At 37.0% G+C, this 21,450-nt stretch overlaps 1 protein-coding gene across 1 annotated transcript in view; it reads left to right on the top strand.

The window, feature by feature from the left end:
* LOC127640699 (metabotropic glutamate receptor 8-like) overlaps window positions 1-21,450 on the top strand; it is a 190,777-nt gene that overhangs the window by 59,847 nt on the left and 109,480 nt on the right. The window contains exon 3 of the mRNA XM_052123396.1: window positions 5,168-5,384. Within this exon, the coding sequence (XP_051979356.1) occupies window positions 5,168-5,384 (217 nt within the window). The remainder of the gene's footprint in view (window positions 1-5,167; window positions 5,385-21,450) is intronic.

Below are 21,450 nucleotides of genomic sequence, written 5' to 3'. Positions count from 1 at the left end.
ATGGTAGTAACTATGGCTGCTGTGTGCTAATTACTTAGCTACTAAAAAGTAGGGATGGGCATACAAAACAAATATTCTGTTATTTAAATTCAGGTAATAAGAGACGTTGTACAATAATTTTTAGTCATAAAGGTTGCGTCACCATTAAAAAAAACAAGCTTCTAATTATAATCAAAACAAGCTTGTATCATGTCCTGTGTTTATATATATATATATATACACACTCACCTAAAGGATTATTAGGAACACCATACTAATACTGTGTTTGACCCCCTTTCGCCTTCAGAACTGCCTTAATTCTACGTGGCATTGATTCAACAAGGTGCTGAAAGCATTCTTTAGAAATGTTGGCCCATATTGATAGGATAGCATCTTGCAGTTGATGGAGATTTGTGGGATGCACATCCAGGGCACGAGCTCCCGTTCCACCACATCCCAAAGATGCTCTATTGGGTTGAGATCTGGTGACTGTGGGGGCCATTTTAGTACAGTGAACTCATTGTCATGTTCAAGAAACCAATTTGAAATGATTCGAGCTTTGTGACATGGTGCATTATCCTGCTGGAAGTAGCCATCAGAGGATGGGTACATGGTGGCCATAAAGGGATGGACATGGTCAGAAACAATGCTCAGGTAGGCCGTTGCATTTAAACGATGCCCAATTGGCACTAAGGGGCCTAAAGTGTGCCAAGAAAACATCCCCCACACCATTACACCACCACCACCAGCCTGCACAGTGGTAACAAGGCATGATGGATCCATGTTCTCATTCTGTTTACGCCAAATTCTGACTCTACCATCTGAATGTCTCAACAGAAATCGAGACTCATCAGACCAGGCAACATTTTTCCAGTCTTCAACTGTCCAATTTTGGTGAGCTCTTGCAAATTGTAGCCTCTTTTTCCTATTTGTAGTGGAGATGAGTGGTACCGGTGGGGTCTTCTGCTGTTGTAGCCCATCCGCCTCAATGTTGTGTGTGTTGTGGCTTCACAAATGCTTTGCTGCATACCTCGGTTGTAACGAGTGGTTATTTCAGGCAAAGTTGCTCTTCTATCAGCTTGAATCAGTCGGCCCATTCTCCTCTGACCTCTAGCATCAACAAGGCATTTTCAGCCCACAGGACTGCCGCATACTGGATGTTTTTCCCTTTTCACACCATTCTTTGTAAACCCTAGAAATGGTTGTGCGTGAAAATCCCAGTAACTGAGCAGATTGTGAAATACTCAGACCGGCCCGTCTGGCACCAACAACCATGCCACGCTCAAAATTGCTTAAATCACCTTTCTTTCCCATTCTGACATTCAGTTTGGAGTTCAGGAGATTGTCTTGACCAGGACCACACCCCTAAATACATTGAAGCAACTGCCATGTGATTGGTTGATTAGATAATTGCATTAATGAGAAATTGAACAGGTGTTCCTAATAATCCTTTAGGTGAGTGTATATATTTGAACAAGCAATGCGTGAAAACAAAAAATAAATAGAATGAAAGCATTTAAGCTCACAAAAATTGACAAACCACTAATGAATTAGACTGATGCAGTTAATGTACAGAACGACTGTAAACACTCGACATATAATAGTTATCATGTTTATATTGTATCTCATATTGATCGTGTTTTTGTTTAGAAAAACAAACATATCCACGTGCTCCGTAAACTATACTTATTTATACACACCAGTTTAAATGATGGAATGTCCCTTACCTCAGCTAGCATAGTCTTTCTCGGATGCCATGTTTGTTGTTTACAGAAGTGTCACGGGGATTACGTTGCAACGGGGTCGCTGCTTTCTGACGAGCTGCACATATACGTGAGTAAAGTGTACACTGCTTATCCAGTACATTTAAAAAGGAACCCAGCTTTCTCAAAGTAAGACATATTCTCACAATAACCCGCTTTTCTGGTGTCCATCTGAACGTATTGAGTGACAGAACTGTTTGCTCAACAAATGTGATCAACTTGTGTCCATAATCAACAGTGCCACCCAGTGCATTGTTATAACTGCCAGTTTTAGTTTGAGTTTCAGGATTCTACTAAAAAGGACTATAGCTTGTTTTGTTTTGAGTTGTTGTTGCAAAGAAAACTTAGTGAGTTTCAAACGTCAGTTAAAACTTACACCAATTATGTTAGCTAGCCAGTTATTAATTTTATAGAAACGACACTTCTGTATTTATAAAGTTATAGATAGCTAAGCTAGTTTCTCAAGCTAGCAACCAAACACAGCCAGTTTAGCTACCAACTCTGCCTAGTGACCAATGCTTACCTAGCAACCAACTCTCCGCTCATTCTGAGACCTTTTTGTCTAAAGCCGTTTTGTCTGAGGCCATTTTGCCTGACATTGTATAATGCGATTCCACAGACTTACTTGACAGAGGTTTTCCTGATATGTAATGTGTAATATAGAAGAATGCAAATGTGCAAGAGATTTTTCTCTGGTTTTGTTAACGCATATACAGTGTATGCATTTTATGCCGTACAACATGTTGAGAATGTTCCTGTAGAGTATGTTGAAGATACTTAAATATTTTCATAAAGATTAATAGCTCTACATGTTTACCTTTCCCAGTACTTGGTGCAGTGTAGGAATAGTGGGTTTAGCAAGGGAAGTTTGTATAGTGCATTGTGTTGCACACTCCTTGCGTGTAGAAAGAAAGAAAAAGTGATATGAGTAATGGGGGGCATGTGCCCCAGTAGAGCTTTATGTCTAGCATTGCCCCTGCAGGATTGTCTGAGTTTCATTGGCTGAATAACAGTGTAAATGTAAAGTTGACCAAAAAGAAACATATTTTAGGTATTTGGACATTTTTTAACATTTAAAATAATACTTTTCATGTCATTCTATCCCTGTTCCATATTTTATATAATAAAAACACTAACTCAGTGAGTGTATTACTGAATAAAATAAAATAATTTAATAAGCCTTATAGAAATAATATAGCATAAATAATATTGGAATAATAATACATTTTTAAAAGATTCATAGTTAAAATACTTATTAAGGTGTATGTATATTAAGTATACATACATACATACATACACCTTAAGAAATATGGCAATTTATCATCATAATCACAATTATAAGTTTACAAGTTATTGTATAGCCAAATTTCATAATCATAATCAGCAAGGAGGTCTGAGTTCTAAAGGAGTTGTGGTGTGAACAACAAGGGTTCTGAGACCACATAAATGCTAAATGGGCCAAAAAATAAACTGGTCCTCTTTTAAGTCCACTTACATTGTGAACACCAACAGCACTGAGGTAATTTGCAGCTGGTTCCCTTTCTGGTTCACTTTAACTGAAATGAGTTTGGTTCATTTAAAACGTACTATTTGTGAAACCACCCTATGGAACCAGGCATTCCTGAGGGTTTAAAAGAGATGAGAAGCTTGCATTTTATACTAATTATTTTGTTAAATATGAGTATTTATTTAAGCATTTATTGATCTATAAAGTTCTCTAAATTGCCCTTCTTGAGCTACTTTATTAGGGAGATGTTCTATGTGGATAGTTACGAAAAATCCGTTTCTGGCATCCATTCCTTGTACACAACATGAGAACATTTTATTTCAGCATTTAAATTAAATTTAAATGTTGCTTTATACACTAACGAAATGTTAACTAAAAAAATTTGCTTCATGAGCTAACATCTAAAATATCTGGTTTTATTCAAGTAATATTTTAATAATTTAGTAATAATTTAATTTGATCTAATTTTGGGCGGCTGTGGCTCAGGTGGTAGAGCGGGTTGTCCACCAATTACAGGGTTGGTGGTTCGATTCCCGGCCCACACAACTCCACACGCTGAAGTGCCCTTGGGCAAGACACTGAACCCCAAGTTGCTTCCAATGGCAGGCTGCCACCTTGCATGGCAGCTTGGCCATCATTGGTGTATGAATGTGTGTGTGAATGGGTGAATGAGGCGCAGTGTAAAGTGCTTTGAATACCACTAAGGTTAAAAAGGCGCTATAAAAGTGCAGACCATTTATAATATATATATATATATATATATATATATATATATATATATATATATATATATATATATATATACAGTAGATATTATTAAACATCACTGTATCAATCTGAATACATTGGACTACCCCAACAAAACTCATTTTTAATGGTTAGATCAGGTAGAAAAACAGTAGCTTCTCAAGGTACAATGCAGGTTACCACTTTTAACAGAGTAGACTTGTGCATATTGTACAGTATTGTTTTTTGTAGAAATATTTTCTACAAGCGTTTTGAACTTATTTCCTTTGGTAATCGACAGCCTGTCACAGATGTTTTTGATAGAGCTTAACTTGTATTGAACCTGGAACATTCATTTAACCAAATTTTGAAAAGAATATCAAATGATCTTGCTATATTTCACATATTAATGAATCACATGATGAGCAAACTAATTGCTTTATTTTTATGGTGCAAGTCAAGTCTAGTGTTGGCATTTAGGATATAACGTGCTACATCTCCTATGTAACACACCATATAAATAACACATAACCCAACACCCACTCTCACACATGCGCACACACACACACACACACACATCTGTTTTTGCAGACATGTTCACTCATGTCAATGCATTCATGACATTTGTATTTACAAGCTTGCAATCCAGGGTTGTGGATGAAAATGTTCCGGTGCCTGATTCGCCTATGAGCGGCATTTGTATTACGGTCTGGTTCTCTGCTGCGCCGTTGCGATGCATGCTGATAAGTCGAGCCTCTGGGGCTCTGGCTGACAGTCTGGCCTTTTGGCTGAGGAGAAATCAATCAGGCCATCAATCGCCACCAGAAGCCATTACCCAACTTGCCTGCTGGCAGACTTCAACGCGGTTCTTTGTACTCCAACACAAGCTGATTTGTCTTTGTTACCTGGTCTTGTTTCACCTTTGCCTCCTCCTCGCAGTTTGGCAGTAGTTTGCATCAATAGCTTTGGGCATAAGATGTTTGGAGGCTGCATGGGTATTGCTAAACCTGGAGGGCTTGAATTGTTTGAAATGGTTCTTCATTATCCACTTAGTGATTTTTAATTATTGCTCTAGCCTTTCCCTGGTTCTCAAGAGCAGATTACAGACTTGGCTTTGGATAAGAGAAAATGGAATTTCTGAAATCTTTTCTGTGTTACAATTTGCAATCTTCTCTCTTTCTCTCCTCCATAGATCCCTCAGATCAGCTATGCTTCCACAGCACCGGAGCTGAGCGATAACACTCGGTACGACTTCTTTTCCCGGGTCGTGCCGCCTGACTCCTATCAGGCTCAGGCCATGTTGGACATCGTGACTGCTATGGGTTGGAACTACGTCTCCACGCTGGCCTCCGAGGGGAATTATGGGGAGAGTGGCGTGGAAGCTTTCGTCCAGATCTCACGAGAAACCAGTAAGCTTCCAGAGAAGATTTTCAAATAAATCAATGTTCTATATTATCTCTGAGTGTACTTCCCGCTTCACTGATTTCAACTGATTGACTGACTGAGATACATTTTTTCAGGTGTGATGTTGCTTTGAGTAAAAGGGCCGTATTCTACACTATTGTAGCAAGTCCACTTAAAATGTTAGATCTCAACGTTAATATTCTTTTTTTGTTCTTTTTTTTTAAACGCATTGATTTCACTATGGTTACGCTTCTCATGCACACAAAAATGCCGTTTTCCCCCACTGATCATGGAGACTTTCAAAAAAGCTCTTTAGTACTGCATATTTTGTTTACAATATATGCAATGTATACAATAATACAATGTTGTTTCGAAACAGATAAATGATTAGTGTTACCCTTTTTTGACTCTTAACAAAGAAGGCTGTTTTAGGTACTGTGCCTGTTTTATATAGACTTCTATTTGTAAATTACCTCTGTTATGATTGGCTAAGATTGATATGCATATTTGATAAACATGGGCATGGTTATGTAAATATGCTTATGGTAGGAATTATCAATTATTTGATATTTTCTAAATAACCCAGTTTTTGCACCTTAGTTTGAATAAATAGCCAAAGCACAGTGGGGAGGAATTTTTGTGTTGTTTTAAAAAAAATTAATATATATATACAAAATATAAGTAACTGTATTGCACTACAGTTACAATTTAAGTCATTGGTAATTAGAATACAGTTACATTCAAAATGTATTTTGATTACTGAAGAGATTACTTTGCATTTTATTGTCAATTGTTTCATTTAATATTTAATACTTTCAGATGGAAAACATTTATTCATATAAATGATGCGATCAAAAGTGCATTTGCACAGCGGTGAAACACTTTCTTATGATGTGTTACATTAATACGAGCAGACAGAGAAGTAAGTTTGAAGTAAGTTTGGAGCAGAAGAAATAGAAATAAACCTTGTGTAAATTGACAGCTTTATGCTAAGCTAAAATGCTATTTCTAGCTATTTTACATGCACACGTTACCAGACACAATCATATTCTTTCATATCAAGAAAATTCACGTTGGATCATAATTTGTTTTTTCTAGTAAGACCTTCGATATTAGGGCAAAAATCAAATTCTTAATAATAATTTTTGTAATATTTTCCTGTAAAAATATCTAAAAATCCTTAAAACAAGATCAGTTTGATTGATCTTGTTTTAGAAACAACACAGCATAAGATATTTAATTCTTTCAGAGAATATATTTTTGTCATGTGTATTTTGTCTTTGTAGTCACAAAAAGTGAAAAAATCGAATCCAAAGTATTTAGAATACGTTACCTTGAGTAATCTAACAAAATATATTACAAATTACATTTTACAGAATATATTCTGTAATCTGTAGTGGAATACATTTCAAAAGTAACCCTCCCAACCCTGTATATACGTCTGTCAATGGCCGTTGATATCAGAAGTGGCATATTTGTCAATATATCGTCGATATCCAATTTCATCGTCCTGTCTCCAAGCCCTAATACTGTATATACATATAATGTGTGTGTGTGTGTGTATATATTGAGCACTTTATAAGGAACACTATAGTAATACTGGTTAGGGCTTTCCTTTCCTCTCAAAACCTCAATTCTTTGTGGCATGGATTCCACAAGATGTTGGAAACATTCCTTTGAGATTCTGTTCTATGTTGACATGATTGCATCACGCAATTTCTGCACATTTGTCAGCTGCACATTCATTCTGTGAATCTCCCGTTCTACCACATCCCAAATGTGTTCTATTGGATTCAGAATCGGTGACTGGGTAGGCCACTGAAGAACAGTGAACTTAATATCTTGATCATGAAACCAGTTTGAGACGACTTTTGCTTTGTTGCCAGTAGAAGATGGGTAAATTGTGGCCATGGATGCACATGGTCAGCAATAAAACTCAAATAGGCTGTGGCATTCAAGTAATGATTTACTGACTTAAAACGATACGAGCACCCACAAATGTTTCGCTCAAACATTCAAGGGTTCAACATAAATGTCTTTTAAATTATGAATGCCACCAAAGTGTCTGACATTGGCAAAAATAACCTTAACAACAGCACTGCAATTATTTTGTTTGAAAAAAAAAAACTAGAAAGGAACCTGACCTATGATTTACAATATATGTTCTTAATCCAATATTATATAGCGGCTTAAGCAAAAATCGATAGGTGCACGTAATTTTTTTTGCCATTTTCCCCCTGTTTCACTTTGCATGTAAACTTTACCGCCTTTATTACCAGTTGATAACATATGCACAAGTGTTGTTCTCAAAGCTGTTTACATTTCAAAGTCAAAAGTAGATAATTATAAGTCTCATGTAATCGCGGGTTTCTTATGTTGTCAGATTTTTGAATAAGCTGTTTTTTGATAGTTATGAATCATAACTTATGAGCATCTTGCTGTGCATGCCATGCTCAGAGCTGGCTGGGAGCTGTTAAACTTACTGCTGCTGTTTCTGCCTCAAAATACACAGATTTGCACAGATATGAAACCATTGTTTGGCAAATTCTACAAGCCGTACCGCTACAGTACAGTCTACCTGGTGTTTGTCATCGATGTTCTCGCCTATGTACTTTGAGTGTGTTGCTCTGTTTTCCCGTGATCGTTCAGCGCCGCTTCTCGTGGGAGGAGACTGTTCCGCAGCTCTCAATTTTGAGCTGCTTGGTCTTAATTACACTATAATGTGTTTATGTATTGTACGATACATATGGTACTGTATAGTGAGCATCGTATCATACAATACAATACGAAACAATATTTTTTACACCCCTAGTATATGTGGATCATAAACCTTTTTTGCATATTTAGTAAATGTCTACATAGTACATCAAACTCTTATTTCAAATATGAAAGATTTTATTTTATCAGTGATACAGTACATCCCCTTTAATATGTCTAGCTTTCAAAAACATATATATATATATTGTTTTTTTTTTTGTTTTTTTTTGGACAAAACGTCAAAAGGTACACATTTAAAAAAGAGGCAAGCACTAAATTTGTCATACTGATTTGTGGTGCAAAGCCTTTTTTGAGCTTGCTGACCGATGTTGCTGTCCACAAAGCATTCCGGACACCGAATTACATGCTATGACACAGAGATGGATAATTCGCCATCTTGGAGAATTGAATTCTGGAGAATTTGCCATCTTAACAGAAGAAAGGCAGGCTTGTTTTGAAAAATAAGGTTGTACAGGAAGGATACGTCTCAGAACTTCAGCCTCCATCTTGCATTCCGTCAGCTCCCATCCATCAAAGCAGAGCTGAGATTACATTTTGCAGTGTTGACCATTATTCAGCGATTTTACAGAGAAATGAATAGCCAAGGTAAATAAAGAGGTAAGAATGTTGAGAAATAAAAAATTAAAAAAGTTTCAACTTTTAGTATTCAGTTGTGACCTTGTGAAAGAAAAAAAATGGAAAGAACTCACCCCAGAACTAAAAATCTGTATTCACACTCACACCTCCACTCTGAGTTCTGCTCTGCTTCAGATTCCTCCATTCACAGTAGTTATCCATAATTCACTTCACATCACATCACATGGATCTTAACAGATCACAATTTCACTCCCACACCACCCTTCAATAACAAATACAAATACAGAGCAATAGCACTCGTCCAGGGGAAGCCGCAATTACAAAGAAAGAGTGTTAAAGGAAATTAATGGGCCTTAATGTAGCAGAGGGATGTACAGTAATTACAGGAACAGGTCCAATAATGGACTCGCCGTGTCATCCCAGAAGAGTATCATAATGGCATCATGGTTGTGCTGCATGATTGATTTATTATTGCAGTGTATCTTGCTTGCGCTCATGTAGACACAGACATGCTACATTAATTTGGTTGTAATTATGGATATACAATTAAAAGAAGGGACACGTGTGCGATTAACACACTCCATACCTCTGGGCTCATCAAGTGTGTTTGTCCCTGTGTGCGTTTGTGTGTGTGTCTGTTTAACCATATGTGGCGGAACAGCCTTTGTACTCCATATCAAAAAATCATATAAAATACAGCAGTAATAACTAACAAAGTATTATGCAGACACAGATTGCAACATATTTTCCTTCATAACAGCTAAACAACAAAGGGCAAATAAAAACTAAGAATGTTTTTCCCCCTGATGGCCCAACTTTATGCTGAAAGATTCATAATGAATGCCTCGCAAATGAGCGTTTGACACAATCCACTCTCTTTTGCTTTGAAATGTGCCCCTTATCTTGAGTTGAAAATCAAACAGTATCTAGAACGGTAATAACGGGCAGTTAATTACTCTTGAATAAACAAGCAGTAACCAGATGCTATTAATTTTCATCTTTCTGGCTGATTGGCATGCAGTGGAGCCTTGCTGTGTGGCAAAGTGACCCACTCCATCATTTGAAACCCACTACATCATTACCGTAGTGTTTAGGAGGCTGTACTCACTACCACTGTAAAGCAATCTCTATGTAAATGGCACATAAGCAACAATAATCATGAAAAATTACGGCAATATACAATTTGCCGCTCCAGATAAAAAAGCAGTTTTATGGAAGGGGAAAACAAACAGTTGTTTTTCCTCGGGGAACAACCACGCACCCATTCATGTTCAGTTTGCCATTATGAGTTATTTAAAATGGTACAATCTGTCACTCCGTGTTGTCTCATCAGTCTGAGTGATCTTGCTACTTGATTGTAAAAACTGAAACTCTGTGTGTGACTCTTTCCTTCTGTTCATGTGTGATACAGTAGAATAAACATTCTGCCTTTGTCCAGATTTATTTACAGAATATTGAGATTGCACTGTAAAAAGTGTGAACCTGCAAATGGTTCATAAAGGAGCTATTTCTACCTGAAATAACCCTTAAAAGTTGTTTTATCTGTGTAACCGAATGTATATAGGTTGGTTCAGTGACGTTAAAGGAATATTCCTGGTTCAATAAAAGTTAAGATCAATCGACAGCATTTGTGGCGTAATATTGATTACCATAAACATTTATTTTTGACCCGTCCCTCCGGCACTTACAATGGAAGTGAATGGGACTTATTGTATGGAACTTGTATGGGGTTGAAAGGCAGAAATATGACACTTGTCATTTTATGAAAGCACTTTTTTAATTCTTCTGTTTAAACGCATGTATTATTTGAGCTGTAAAGTTGATTAAATCATAATTTTACAGTAATTTTAGGATTTTAGGTTTTACATCGCCATGACAACGAAGATGTAAAATTGGCTATAACTTTACATAGCAATTTTATCACACTAAAATCATGTTAAAACACGTAATGCTTACATCTTGTGGCTATACTTTTGAAACAGTGAGTATTTTAACATAAAAAAATGGGCCCATTCACATTCCATTGCTTTTTTTGTTTTTAAATACATTTTCATGGTAATCAATATTTTGCTACTAGTATTGAACCCAGAACATTCCTTTAAATAATGTTTTTGACATGAATAAAAACAGATAATTTAGAGGCTACCCCATGAAGCACATTGTTTTTAGTGTTGGGACTGCCATAATGACCAGCTGACTGTAGATTATCCCATACTTATTCAAGTCAAGAATATTATTTAAAATAACTAAATCAGAATATTTAGTTACACTTTGCATATTAACCATCAAAATCACATGGCAAAAGGTTGTTGACTTAGTAACATGTCCTACTTGGATAAGTAACATTAAGCACTTTAGAATTGCTACAACAGAGTTTCACTTTGAAATCTTAGAGTTAGGATGAAGCTCAGATATCATTGCACAACCCAATTCACCTCAGACGAACCAAAGAATTTCAACATTTAAGAGACATTAAGTCTAAAAAAAAGTGGTATTTTATGCCAAAAATTTAGAGCAATTGCATTTCTCTCCCACTGTGCTGCTACACCTGAAGCAATGCACAATACTGTTCCCATTAAGCTTAGTCGGCTGTCCCATGATGATCTAAACGTAGCATAGCTGGATGTCCTGCTTCTTTTTGCTGAGCTTGCTATTGTGAAAATCCTGTCTCATAATCAATTATCCACACTTGCAATTTTACCACAGGTAACTGAGATCGGAGTCTGTTATTCAACATCCCACCCGCACAGATTATGAGAAATGTTTTCCTTCATGTTAAAGATGCTTAATGAGCCCTAAATAACAGCATGGAGCGCAAGTTCTGTTCAAGTAAATGCATAACCCCAATATAATGTCGACCATCTCTGCACGTCAGCTTTTATGACGGAAATCTTCACCCAGGATGCAAAGTCACTGACCTCATTGGCTGGATAAGACAATATGGATTAAAAGGGAATTTGCATGATATTAAATTGAGATTAAACTCAGCCCTACACAGAACCACCTCAGATGAACCATTCGCTCTAAATTTACAGAATTACTAAGAGGATTGGGTGGTCTTATTAGTAGAGGTAGACCAAGTTAATGGATTTACTGATTCATTGGTGAAGATAGATAATTTTGAAACTTTTCTGGGAAAAAAAATCTATGCCAATAGTTGCGATTCTACAGTTAGAACGTTCTGCATTATTACAGTGGCCTTTATCAATGTCAATCACTGACATTTCATAGGGATTTACTGAATCTTTAATCACTGACAATATTCACCCATATTGATCCTCACTTCAATGCATATTTTGTTATCTTAATTAGATAAATCAAGTGTTCTAAATTAAAGCGAGGGCATGCAAAGATAAAAGAGATTATCCCTATCAGCGCATCCATTGTCTCAAACTTCATATCTTGTGAATAATGACCTTCTTCCTCATGAAACCTCATCTGATGAAATGTATTCTCACAAAGCCCTTCAATCTGGTGAAAAAGCTTAATTTGGTTAATACTTAAATATAGAGCACTGTAACAGAGCTAAGTCTACTTCATTTCAAAATAAGAGTCCATTGTGTATTTCGGGCTTGTTTATAATTTAAAGTTCTTCGTTATTCACCAAATTTGCTATTTTTTTCTGGTTTGTATTGAGATTTTGATTTTGCCCAAAATTGCTTTTGGGATTTGACTAATTTTGGACTCTTGTTACCTCTATGTCTGTGTCCATCATAGTAAGGAAAGACTTTACATTTATTTTTCTATTGGCTGATTAATCGCTTATCGGCCTTTTCCGCCACCTTAGTTATCAGTAACGCCAAAATTCACAATCGGTCGACCTCTTCTTGGTTCAGATTTATCTCTTCAATTTCACTCACTCTTCTTCACTTGAGTTTTTGAATAGTTTTATTTGTTCAACTGCACCTGTATTCTTTACTAGGGATGTGCCAAACGACATTTTTTTTTTAAAATCCAATAACTAGATGACTAATCCGTCTTAAGGAAACCCTGAAAAATTAGACAGGTTTATTTTTTTTTCAGCTGATTGAATTTGAACTGATTGAATTTTTAGGAGGTGTTTACATACAGGTTCTTGCATTCAGAGACATATAGACGGAGCAAACCAGTTTGCTTTGATGCTCATCCAAATCTGAAACCTGTTGTATCTTTTTGACAGTTTATTCCATTATAATGAATATCCCTTGCCTGGAAGTGGTGATAGAGCAATGGGTACATGAAAAGATAAATGTGGTATCTCATACCTGAAAAATCTGTGCCTAATGCATAAGAATAAAAAGTCATCCAGTTTGCATTATGATCACAAACACATGTCAGGCTTTTAGAGTTTCAAACCTATAAGAACAATTATTGTTCCCCTTCTCACACTCACTCAACGCTGTGTCAATGTGACTTTCGGGAGCTTCTGAATATGCCAATGCCTCTCAGCCCCAGCATAGAGCCATCCGCAGGAAGTGGCGGCCATGCCCGCCACCTTGTGGGTTTGAGCACACTCTGCAAGAAGTGTGACATCCTCGTGGGCACTGGCCAACAGTACCTCTGTAGCAGACATCTGTAGAGCAGCCTGCTGGGAAACACCCAATACCTTTGCGAGATTCTACAATCTCCGGGTTGAGTCATGTTTTTTCAGGCCGAGCATGTAGAACTCGGTAACATAGGACGACTGACCGGGTGTACGGCTTGCGCTAGCACCCTTCCCCTTCACTGAGGTGATCATGTGCGCTGTTTCTCCCAGGAGAGTTCACTAAATTTGTGCTCCCTGGATGTCTTTTCCTCCCTATTCCTCTGGTCTGTGAATTCAGTGGAGGAATTCCCGACCAGACCCACTACGGGTACTAATTACTCTGTACTGGAATACGTGCTCCACAGAGTTTGCCTTCATGTATCAATCCCTCTGTGTGTATTTTCTGTGGTACGGTCCCCCTACCGGCGGACCCATGTCTCCCTTGGGCAGTCCCCTCTGCCCCCCAGTTGCTGTGTTTGTAGCAACTCCTCCCTCTCAGCAGGTAGGATTTACCACTGCGCCACTTCCACATGTGGCCTAAAAACCCATGTGACGTATTCGAGACATTTAACCTCCCCCAGCCTTGGCTGGATGTGGTCTCCATGGGGTCTTTTCCCCCTGAAAGAATAGGAGTCGGAAAAGAACGCCTTCCCCGATGCGTGTAATAGCTACATGGCCCCAGCCGCATCTAACACTCTATGAGGAGAAACAGAGAGAAAAGGCTGTGGCTGGCATGGCCTGCTCCCATGCTTGCCACGTCGCTTGTTCCCACCCCCAAGAGAATCCTTGGTCGGATGCCGGGAACCTAATAAAAACAATATGACGTCTTAGCGGGGCATTGGTTGAGGGTTACATGCAGTCTGATGCTCATGCGCCTTTGGCACGCTACAGCCTGCTGCACCAGCATCAACAGATCACGTAACATGGTCAGTGTAGGTGGCGCTGTTGAATAGGGACCCCTTGTGTCACTACAATCGACACAACATTGAGTGAGTGACAGAAGGGGAACGTCTAGGTTACTATTGTAACCACCATTCCCTGATGGAGGGAACGGGACATTGTGTCCCCCTTGCCACAACACTGTACCAAGCCGCTATAATGACCTAAACTTTTTCTCGGAACCTCTGTGCAGAACCTGACTGAACAGAGGCACAAAACTGCCTTTTATACCCGTATGTCCATGGGCGGGACATGGAAATTCTGTTCGCCAATTTGGCGTTGGTCTTTTTCATATTCAGAGGTATCTGAGACTCCCCAAAGAATCCTCTTGTGTCACTACAATCAACACAACATCTCGTTCCCTCCATCAGGGAACGGGGGTTACACTAGTAACCTAGACGTTCTTGGGATTTATCTACTTTTTTTCATATGCTCAATGGCTGTAGAAAATGAAGTCCTGGCTTTCAGTTTAAAGGTCCAATCTCCATTTGCAAGAGGCATTAGCTTTACCAGCTTAAAATGTTGACTTTCCCATTTAAATATATAGGAGCTGCACTTTTATGTAGGGCTGGACCGGGAAAAGAAATCAACCCGGGATTTTACATAGCAACTGGCCCAAAAGTTGTTGAGCAGGGCCTTTTCTGCATATCGTGGCAGTGTCCCATTTCACAGCCGACCCACTGGCCTGCTTGGTTCTTCCGATGGCCAGTCAACCCTTGATCAACCCCAAATTGCGTCAGCCCGCTGGGAAAAAGATTGCCAGTCCAGCCCTGCTTGTATGCCTACTAACTACATATAGAAAATAGCTGCCTGTGTTGGTTACCAAGATGGCCATACAGTAAAATGACATGTCTTAAAAGGACTTTAGTAGTAAGAGAGTTGAAATGAGATCAGGATACCATGTTAGCTGGATTGAAACCTGTAATTCCCATATGAGCATCGGAAACACATACACTAACTACTTGGCGAATGCTTCAACTTTGCAAGTTTGAAATTCTGAATGCAAAATGATCTTGAAGTGGTCTGTTTTAATAATACATCTACACTTTTAAATTCCTAATGGGCTAGATCTTCTTGGATACAATGATTTCTGAAAATGTATCAAGCCCTGGAACATTTTACCATCGAGCATCCTGACCTTGGCTGTTGGATTAATTCAAATCAATAGTATTGACTGTACATTTTCTGTGCAAGACCAACAGATATCACACTTCAGCGTAACAAATTTAAGATCTCAAAATTGCTACCCATGTCTGGGGAGCTTAAAGTAAAAGAGTTTCATGTTACATTCTTTTGAATGATTTATCTGTATTGATCAGTAAACTCTGGGGCAGAAATAATGAGATTGTGTCAATACAGCTGTTTTTTGTCATTCAAATTACTTGCAGTACTTGCAGTATTTGGAGCCTTGTAGAAAACACTAAGGATCAAAAGTATAATATTAAAGTGCTGAGGTCAGTGAATATTTACTACTCAGTTTAGTTACTGTATATCTGAGGCAGTGTTTGGGAAGCTTCTTTGAAACAATATCTTTTCATGCATTATGCTTCAAGTAGCTAATCAAGTAACTTAACTACTAAAGTAGTTAAACTACATTGAAGCTTAAGAAAGGACAATTTCTTTAAATTGAAATCTATTCATTTATATCTTTCTTAATCTTTGTGTTGCAGCTTAATTTTGTTGTGTTGTGGTTAAATTAACACTCTTTATTAGATTGACATTATTCAAATTAAACAGATAAATATACACTTAATACAACTATTAAAACTACAAAACAGTAAAACCATAATTTACATAACTGAGAGGAAAACAGTAATGAATTATATACAAAATTCAGCAAACTTTTGCGCAGGAACTCGAATTAGTGATTTATTACACAAATTTAAGACTTTTTGTGACCTTTTTCAAGACCTGAACAAATCAAATTAATACCGTACCCCCATGCCAAAACAAATGGATTTGATTCATAGCGTGGAATTTTTAACTTTGGCCCTGGAGAAGTTTTGACATGCCTTGACATTTGTATTTTTTTCAGTTGCTTAAAAACATAATGGCTAAAGTCTGATAACACCCAGCACAAACTGGGCTACAATAATATGTGAGCAACATGTGTGTACAACATTTTTAAGTCATTGAAATAAAGCCATATAACACATATTAAACATTTGTCCACAAGACTTTAGAGATCTGGATCTTGTAGCCTAGAGGTTTTGCTACAAAATGATGTGAAAACCATCCTGATCACCCATTCATACAAAACAATATAGTAATTTAACTTTTGTAAGACACTTTTAGTGTTAGAAAGGTCATATGTGAGGAGGCGTGAACTATTATGAATATTGATTGTAATTCACACCTGAGGAGACAAAATACCCCTCCCTTGGGCCTATCAATGAGGAATGTGACAGAAAGAGAATGAATGTGAGGAGACTTAGTGATCAAAATCAAGTTTTAAGTTAAAAGAAGTAATCTGACTATACATTTTCTTTACATAAAGACTTAATTTTAGACCTATACTACCATTTAAAAGAAGTATCTTCTGCTCACCAAGACTTCATTTATTTGATCCAAAATAGAGTAAAAACAGTGATATTGTGAACATATTTATATTTGAATATATTGTAAAATGCAATTTGTGATCAAAGCTGAATATTCAGCATCATTACTGCAGTCTTCAGTGTCACATGATCCTTCAGAATTCATTATAATATGCTGATTTTCAAATTTTATTTAAAAGTAGAAATCTTAAGCTTTCTTTAGACATGTTTCATGTTTGTGTGATAAGTATTTGCAGAGTTTCAGTTCATTTTTGTGACGTGTTTCAGATATATGCTTGCAGAGACTGCTGAAAGCTCACCCTTTTTATTTTCTTTATTTTACAAAAGCACAAGGTTTTGTTTTTATTGTGAGTGTACACAAATAAAAGTAGACCCTTTATAGTCTCTAATGATGTCTTACATTTATCTGTATGCCCCAAAATGACTGAGAATTTTATGTTGTTTCCGCTGTAATGATGAAGAAAATCCAGCAGGACACGCCAGCGTTAAAGGCACTTTAATTTTTAAATACACCGGGGACTCTCATTTTGACTTTTTTGCACTTCTCTGCTTCCAGCTCCTCATTAAAACAAATAAGGAATATAAAATAAGTCATTGTCATATTTTACCAACACTGCGTCATCATCAACAGATGATCATTAATGATCACTTATCATACATTTCTGATATATCTTATTGATTGTGCACTGTTCTGCAACAGCTGAAAATAGTCACAAGCACCTGCGTGCTTGGTGAAAATACAACAGTACTGCGTTTTCAGTTTGAAGGATGCAGCGCATGCATTTATTTAATTAAATCATAGTCTTTTAAAGTTTGATAATCACATTAGGTCATATCACAAATTTTGTCTTTCTGCCCTCAAATTTAAGACCTTTTTAAATGATAATTAAGACTTTTGTTGTATTATTTAAGATATTTAAGACTTTTTATGACCTTAAATTTTTGGAAAGCTGAATTTAAGTCATTTTAAGACTTTATAAGTGTCTGCAGGAACCCTATTATTTAGATTGCATTTAGAAATAATGCCACATGTATGGAGCAGCTAACACATTTTCTTCTTAATTTTGAGATTTGCAGATGGTGTGCATGATTCTTAGCAAAGTGATGCTTTGAAATCAGACATCAACAAAAAACTCCCATTAGCGTGTTTCCTGAAACAGCTTATTTGTCTCCCTGGATCCCAAAATTCACATTTAACAAATAAAACTAAAAAGAAACTCAAATTCACACTAAACAGACATTTGTCTGCACACAAGCATGAAGCAGATCCCCAGAGCTGCCGTTCCACTTCAGTGGCATTAGTTGTGCCAGACTGTAGAGGCCGAGAAGAAGTCTGAGAATGGGGTCAAAATGTCACAGCTGAGTTAAATTGCAAAAAAAAATGCAGGCTTTACTGTGAGGTAAGGGACTATGGTGAGTTTCACAGTTCTAGACTTCACTCACTCACAGTTGAGGGAAATTAGTTCTTTATTCTCAAAAGAGAGAATCCATCTGTGTTTAGTCCCTGTAAATTTCAAAGCACATTTTCATTGATAACATTTTTAAATAACAAAACTGGTTGACTAGGAACCTGTGAACCTCATTAATTTAGTGTTCTTCAGCTTTTAGTTAATTCCAATTGTCATAAGTTTCAACAATTTTTTTCTACTACAGGGCAATATTTTAAAGGCAACATTTAACATTTAAGGTTGTATTTGTTAACATTATTTATTACACGGCTCTCTGGAATACTCAATTCTGATTGGTCAATGTTGCCACCCAGTGGTCAGTTATTGCTCTGTTACAACCGCGCATTCGGGGATTAAGACATATCAGTAAGCAAGTAAGCCGCTGCTCCCACGAGCACAGCTCTCACTGTAGTCACCAATACACAGTGTTGATGATTATTATGATCTGGGCATTGACACTCGTAAAGAAAAAATATTTTCGCCTTATTTAGCAGTGTAAATCTAGCAAACATTTTTATGTTTTCAAATGTACAAACATGCAGAGTCATCCCTACTAGGTGGGGGAGGGGTTGTTTGGGATACAAAATGAGAACACCCCCAAAGCTGTTGACTGGGGGGGTGGTGCCGCCACCTTGTGCCGCCCCCCGCTTGACACTTCCCATGTCGCCCGTGCCTAAATCCACCACTTGTTTTCAGACATTATTATTCACTCCTTTTTAGAAAGTTTGCACAATCAGGGGGAAAGACACAACCAGGGACACATTTTTGTTTGTTGTTTGCACAGTGTAGTGCTGCCACAGAGACTGATGAGGTATCTCAGGTAGGATGTAGGAACACTGTAGGATGTAGGAATATTTTCTCCATACCATTTCATAAAAATACAAATATTAATAATAAGGCTTACAGCACCTTTAAGAGAAAATCGTAAATGTGCATCATTAAAGAGGGCCCAATTCCTATACTTTGCCAAGTGCCCCAAATCACTAAATCCAGCTCTGCACTGGAGCATCCTATGTGGAAGATTTTTTGTCAAATCACCTGACATACATACATTCACCAACCACTTAACATCTGACACAACAGTTTTAATACATTTTTCACCTTATGCTGTATAAATAAACCATAATTGTCACATACTTCAACAGTGCATTTTGAATGATTAGGTTTATTATGAAAATATCAATCAGTCAAGTTTCAACAACTTAATATCAAGCGCTCCGATGTAATGCAGTTGTGCAAAGACAGCACTTTGAAGTCATGTTTGAGTGAGCAGGACATTTCATTTTATAAATCTGTCTTGTTTTGATTCCTCTGTCCTCATTTTGTCCTTGTTTACTTTCCTTCCATCCTTTCCTCGTTTTCTTTCCTTCCATCCTTTCCTCGTTTTCTAAGAGGGTGGAGCAAGGAAATGAGGAAAGGAAGCAAGGAAAGGAAACGAGGATGCACAATTTCAGAAATGAGAATCACCCATAGACTTTCTGGGCCGATACTGATAACTATGTGGCCCAGAGGTGCAGAACAAAACAAAATTTACAAAGCAAGCAAAAGTTCATCACAGAAAAATCAAGCTACAACACACATAAATTAAGCAACATCATAAATAAATTCAGCCACAAAACAATAAAAGTAATCCAAAACACTAATAAGCCACAACACAATTATGTCACGACACAAAGAAATTAAGATACAACACAATGAAATTAAGCCACAACACAAAGATATTAAGCTACAACACTAAGAAATTATGTCACAACACAAAGAAATTAAGCTACACCACAATGAAATTAAGCTACAACACAACGGAAATGCCAACGGAAATGCCTCCTGACCACAAAGGGACAACGTTGACCTGGTGAAAAATGTTTACATTTGTAAAACTTTATTGGCAGTATTAGATGTTTGAAGAGCCATAAGACATTCCCACTGTGAGTGAAGCACATTTTGATTTTGATTAATTTATGATTTTAATTTAACTAAATAAATTTTACCAAAGACATTTGTGCATTGTGAAGCTGAGTATTGTAATTAACTCTCTATATTATTGCGTTCCCTCCAGGCAAAATAAAAAAAAAAATTTGCTTGCTCTGTCAAAATAAAACACCTGATTCACGAGTCTTTTCTTAATCTTTGTGTTGCAGCTTAATTTTGTTGTTTTGTGGTCACATTTATTTGTGTTGTGGCTTAATTTCTTTGTGTTGTGGCTTTATTTCATTGTGTTATGGCTTTATTTCATTGTGTTATGGCTTTATTTCATTGTGTTGTGGTTTCATTTATTTGTGTTGTGGCTTAATTTCTTTGTGTTATGGCTTTATTTCATTGTGTTGTGGCTGTATTTCATTGTGTTATGGCTTTATTTCATTGTGTTGTGGCTGTATTTCATTGTGTTATGGCTTTATTTCAATGTGTTGTGGCTTAATTTCATCGTGTTGTGGTTTCATTTATTTGTGTTGTGGCTTAATTTCTTTGTGTTATGGCTTTATTTCATTGTGTTGTGGCTGTATTTCATTGTGTTATGGCTTTATTTCATTGTGTTGTGGCTTAATTTCATCGTGTTGTGGTTTCATTTATTTGTGTTGTGGTTTCATTTATTTGTGTTGTGGCTTCATTTATTTGTGTTGTGAACTTTTGTTTGCTTTGTACATTGATGTGCTCAATTTCTTTGTGTTGTGGCTTGATTTCTTTTTGTTGTGAACTTTTGTTTGCTTTATAAATGTAATTGTGTTGTCCACCTCTGGGCCACCATAGATAACTGATAATTCACATGTCACTGTGGCTGACATGTTAATGTTACATAAGATTAAAAAAAAATTATTTAACTTATACATTTTTTTTAAGATGAAACACCCAGCCAATGCATTAAAAGCTACTAGTTTAAAAATCAGGGTAATTTAAAAGCAGTACCACTGCTGTCTATATGCATATTATGCAGTCTGCGTAGGGCACCAACTCCTGAGGGGGGCATAATTTTAATCTAGGGGGCCACAAGGCATTTTACTGGCTATCCTTTCTCGCACGTTATACTTAGGACCCAATAGCAGCCGTGGAATACGAAAGATGGCTTCACAGCTCGCACCACATCAAATTATGTTTGTCATTTTTATTGTATAATTTATTGTGATTTTAGCAGTACCAAAAAGAATAGTAAAAACAGATAATAGCATCTTTCATTGGCTGGCAAACACCTAAAATTGACACCATTGCTTGAGACAATGTTGCTATGTTGGGCCACTCAAACAAAGCAGTGGTGGAATCAACCTACGAATGGCTT

Source organism: Xyrauchen texanus, chromosome 49, assembly GCF_025860055.1.
Source record: "Xyrauchen texanus isolate HMW12.3.18 chromosome 49, RBS_HiC_50CHRs, whole genome shotgun sequence".
Lineage (NCBI taxonomy): Eukaryota > Metazoa > Chordata > Actinopteri > Cypriniformes > Catostomidae > Xyrauchen > Xyrauchen texanus.
The sequence above is the reverse complement of the archived record's forward strand: the minus strand, read 5'-3'. Positions and strand labels throughout refer to the sequence as shown.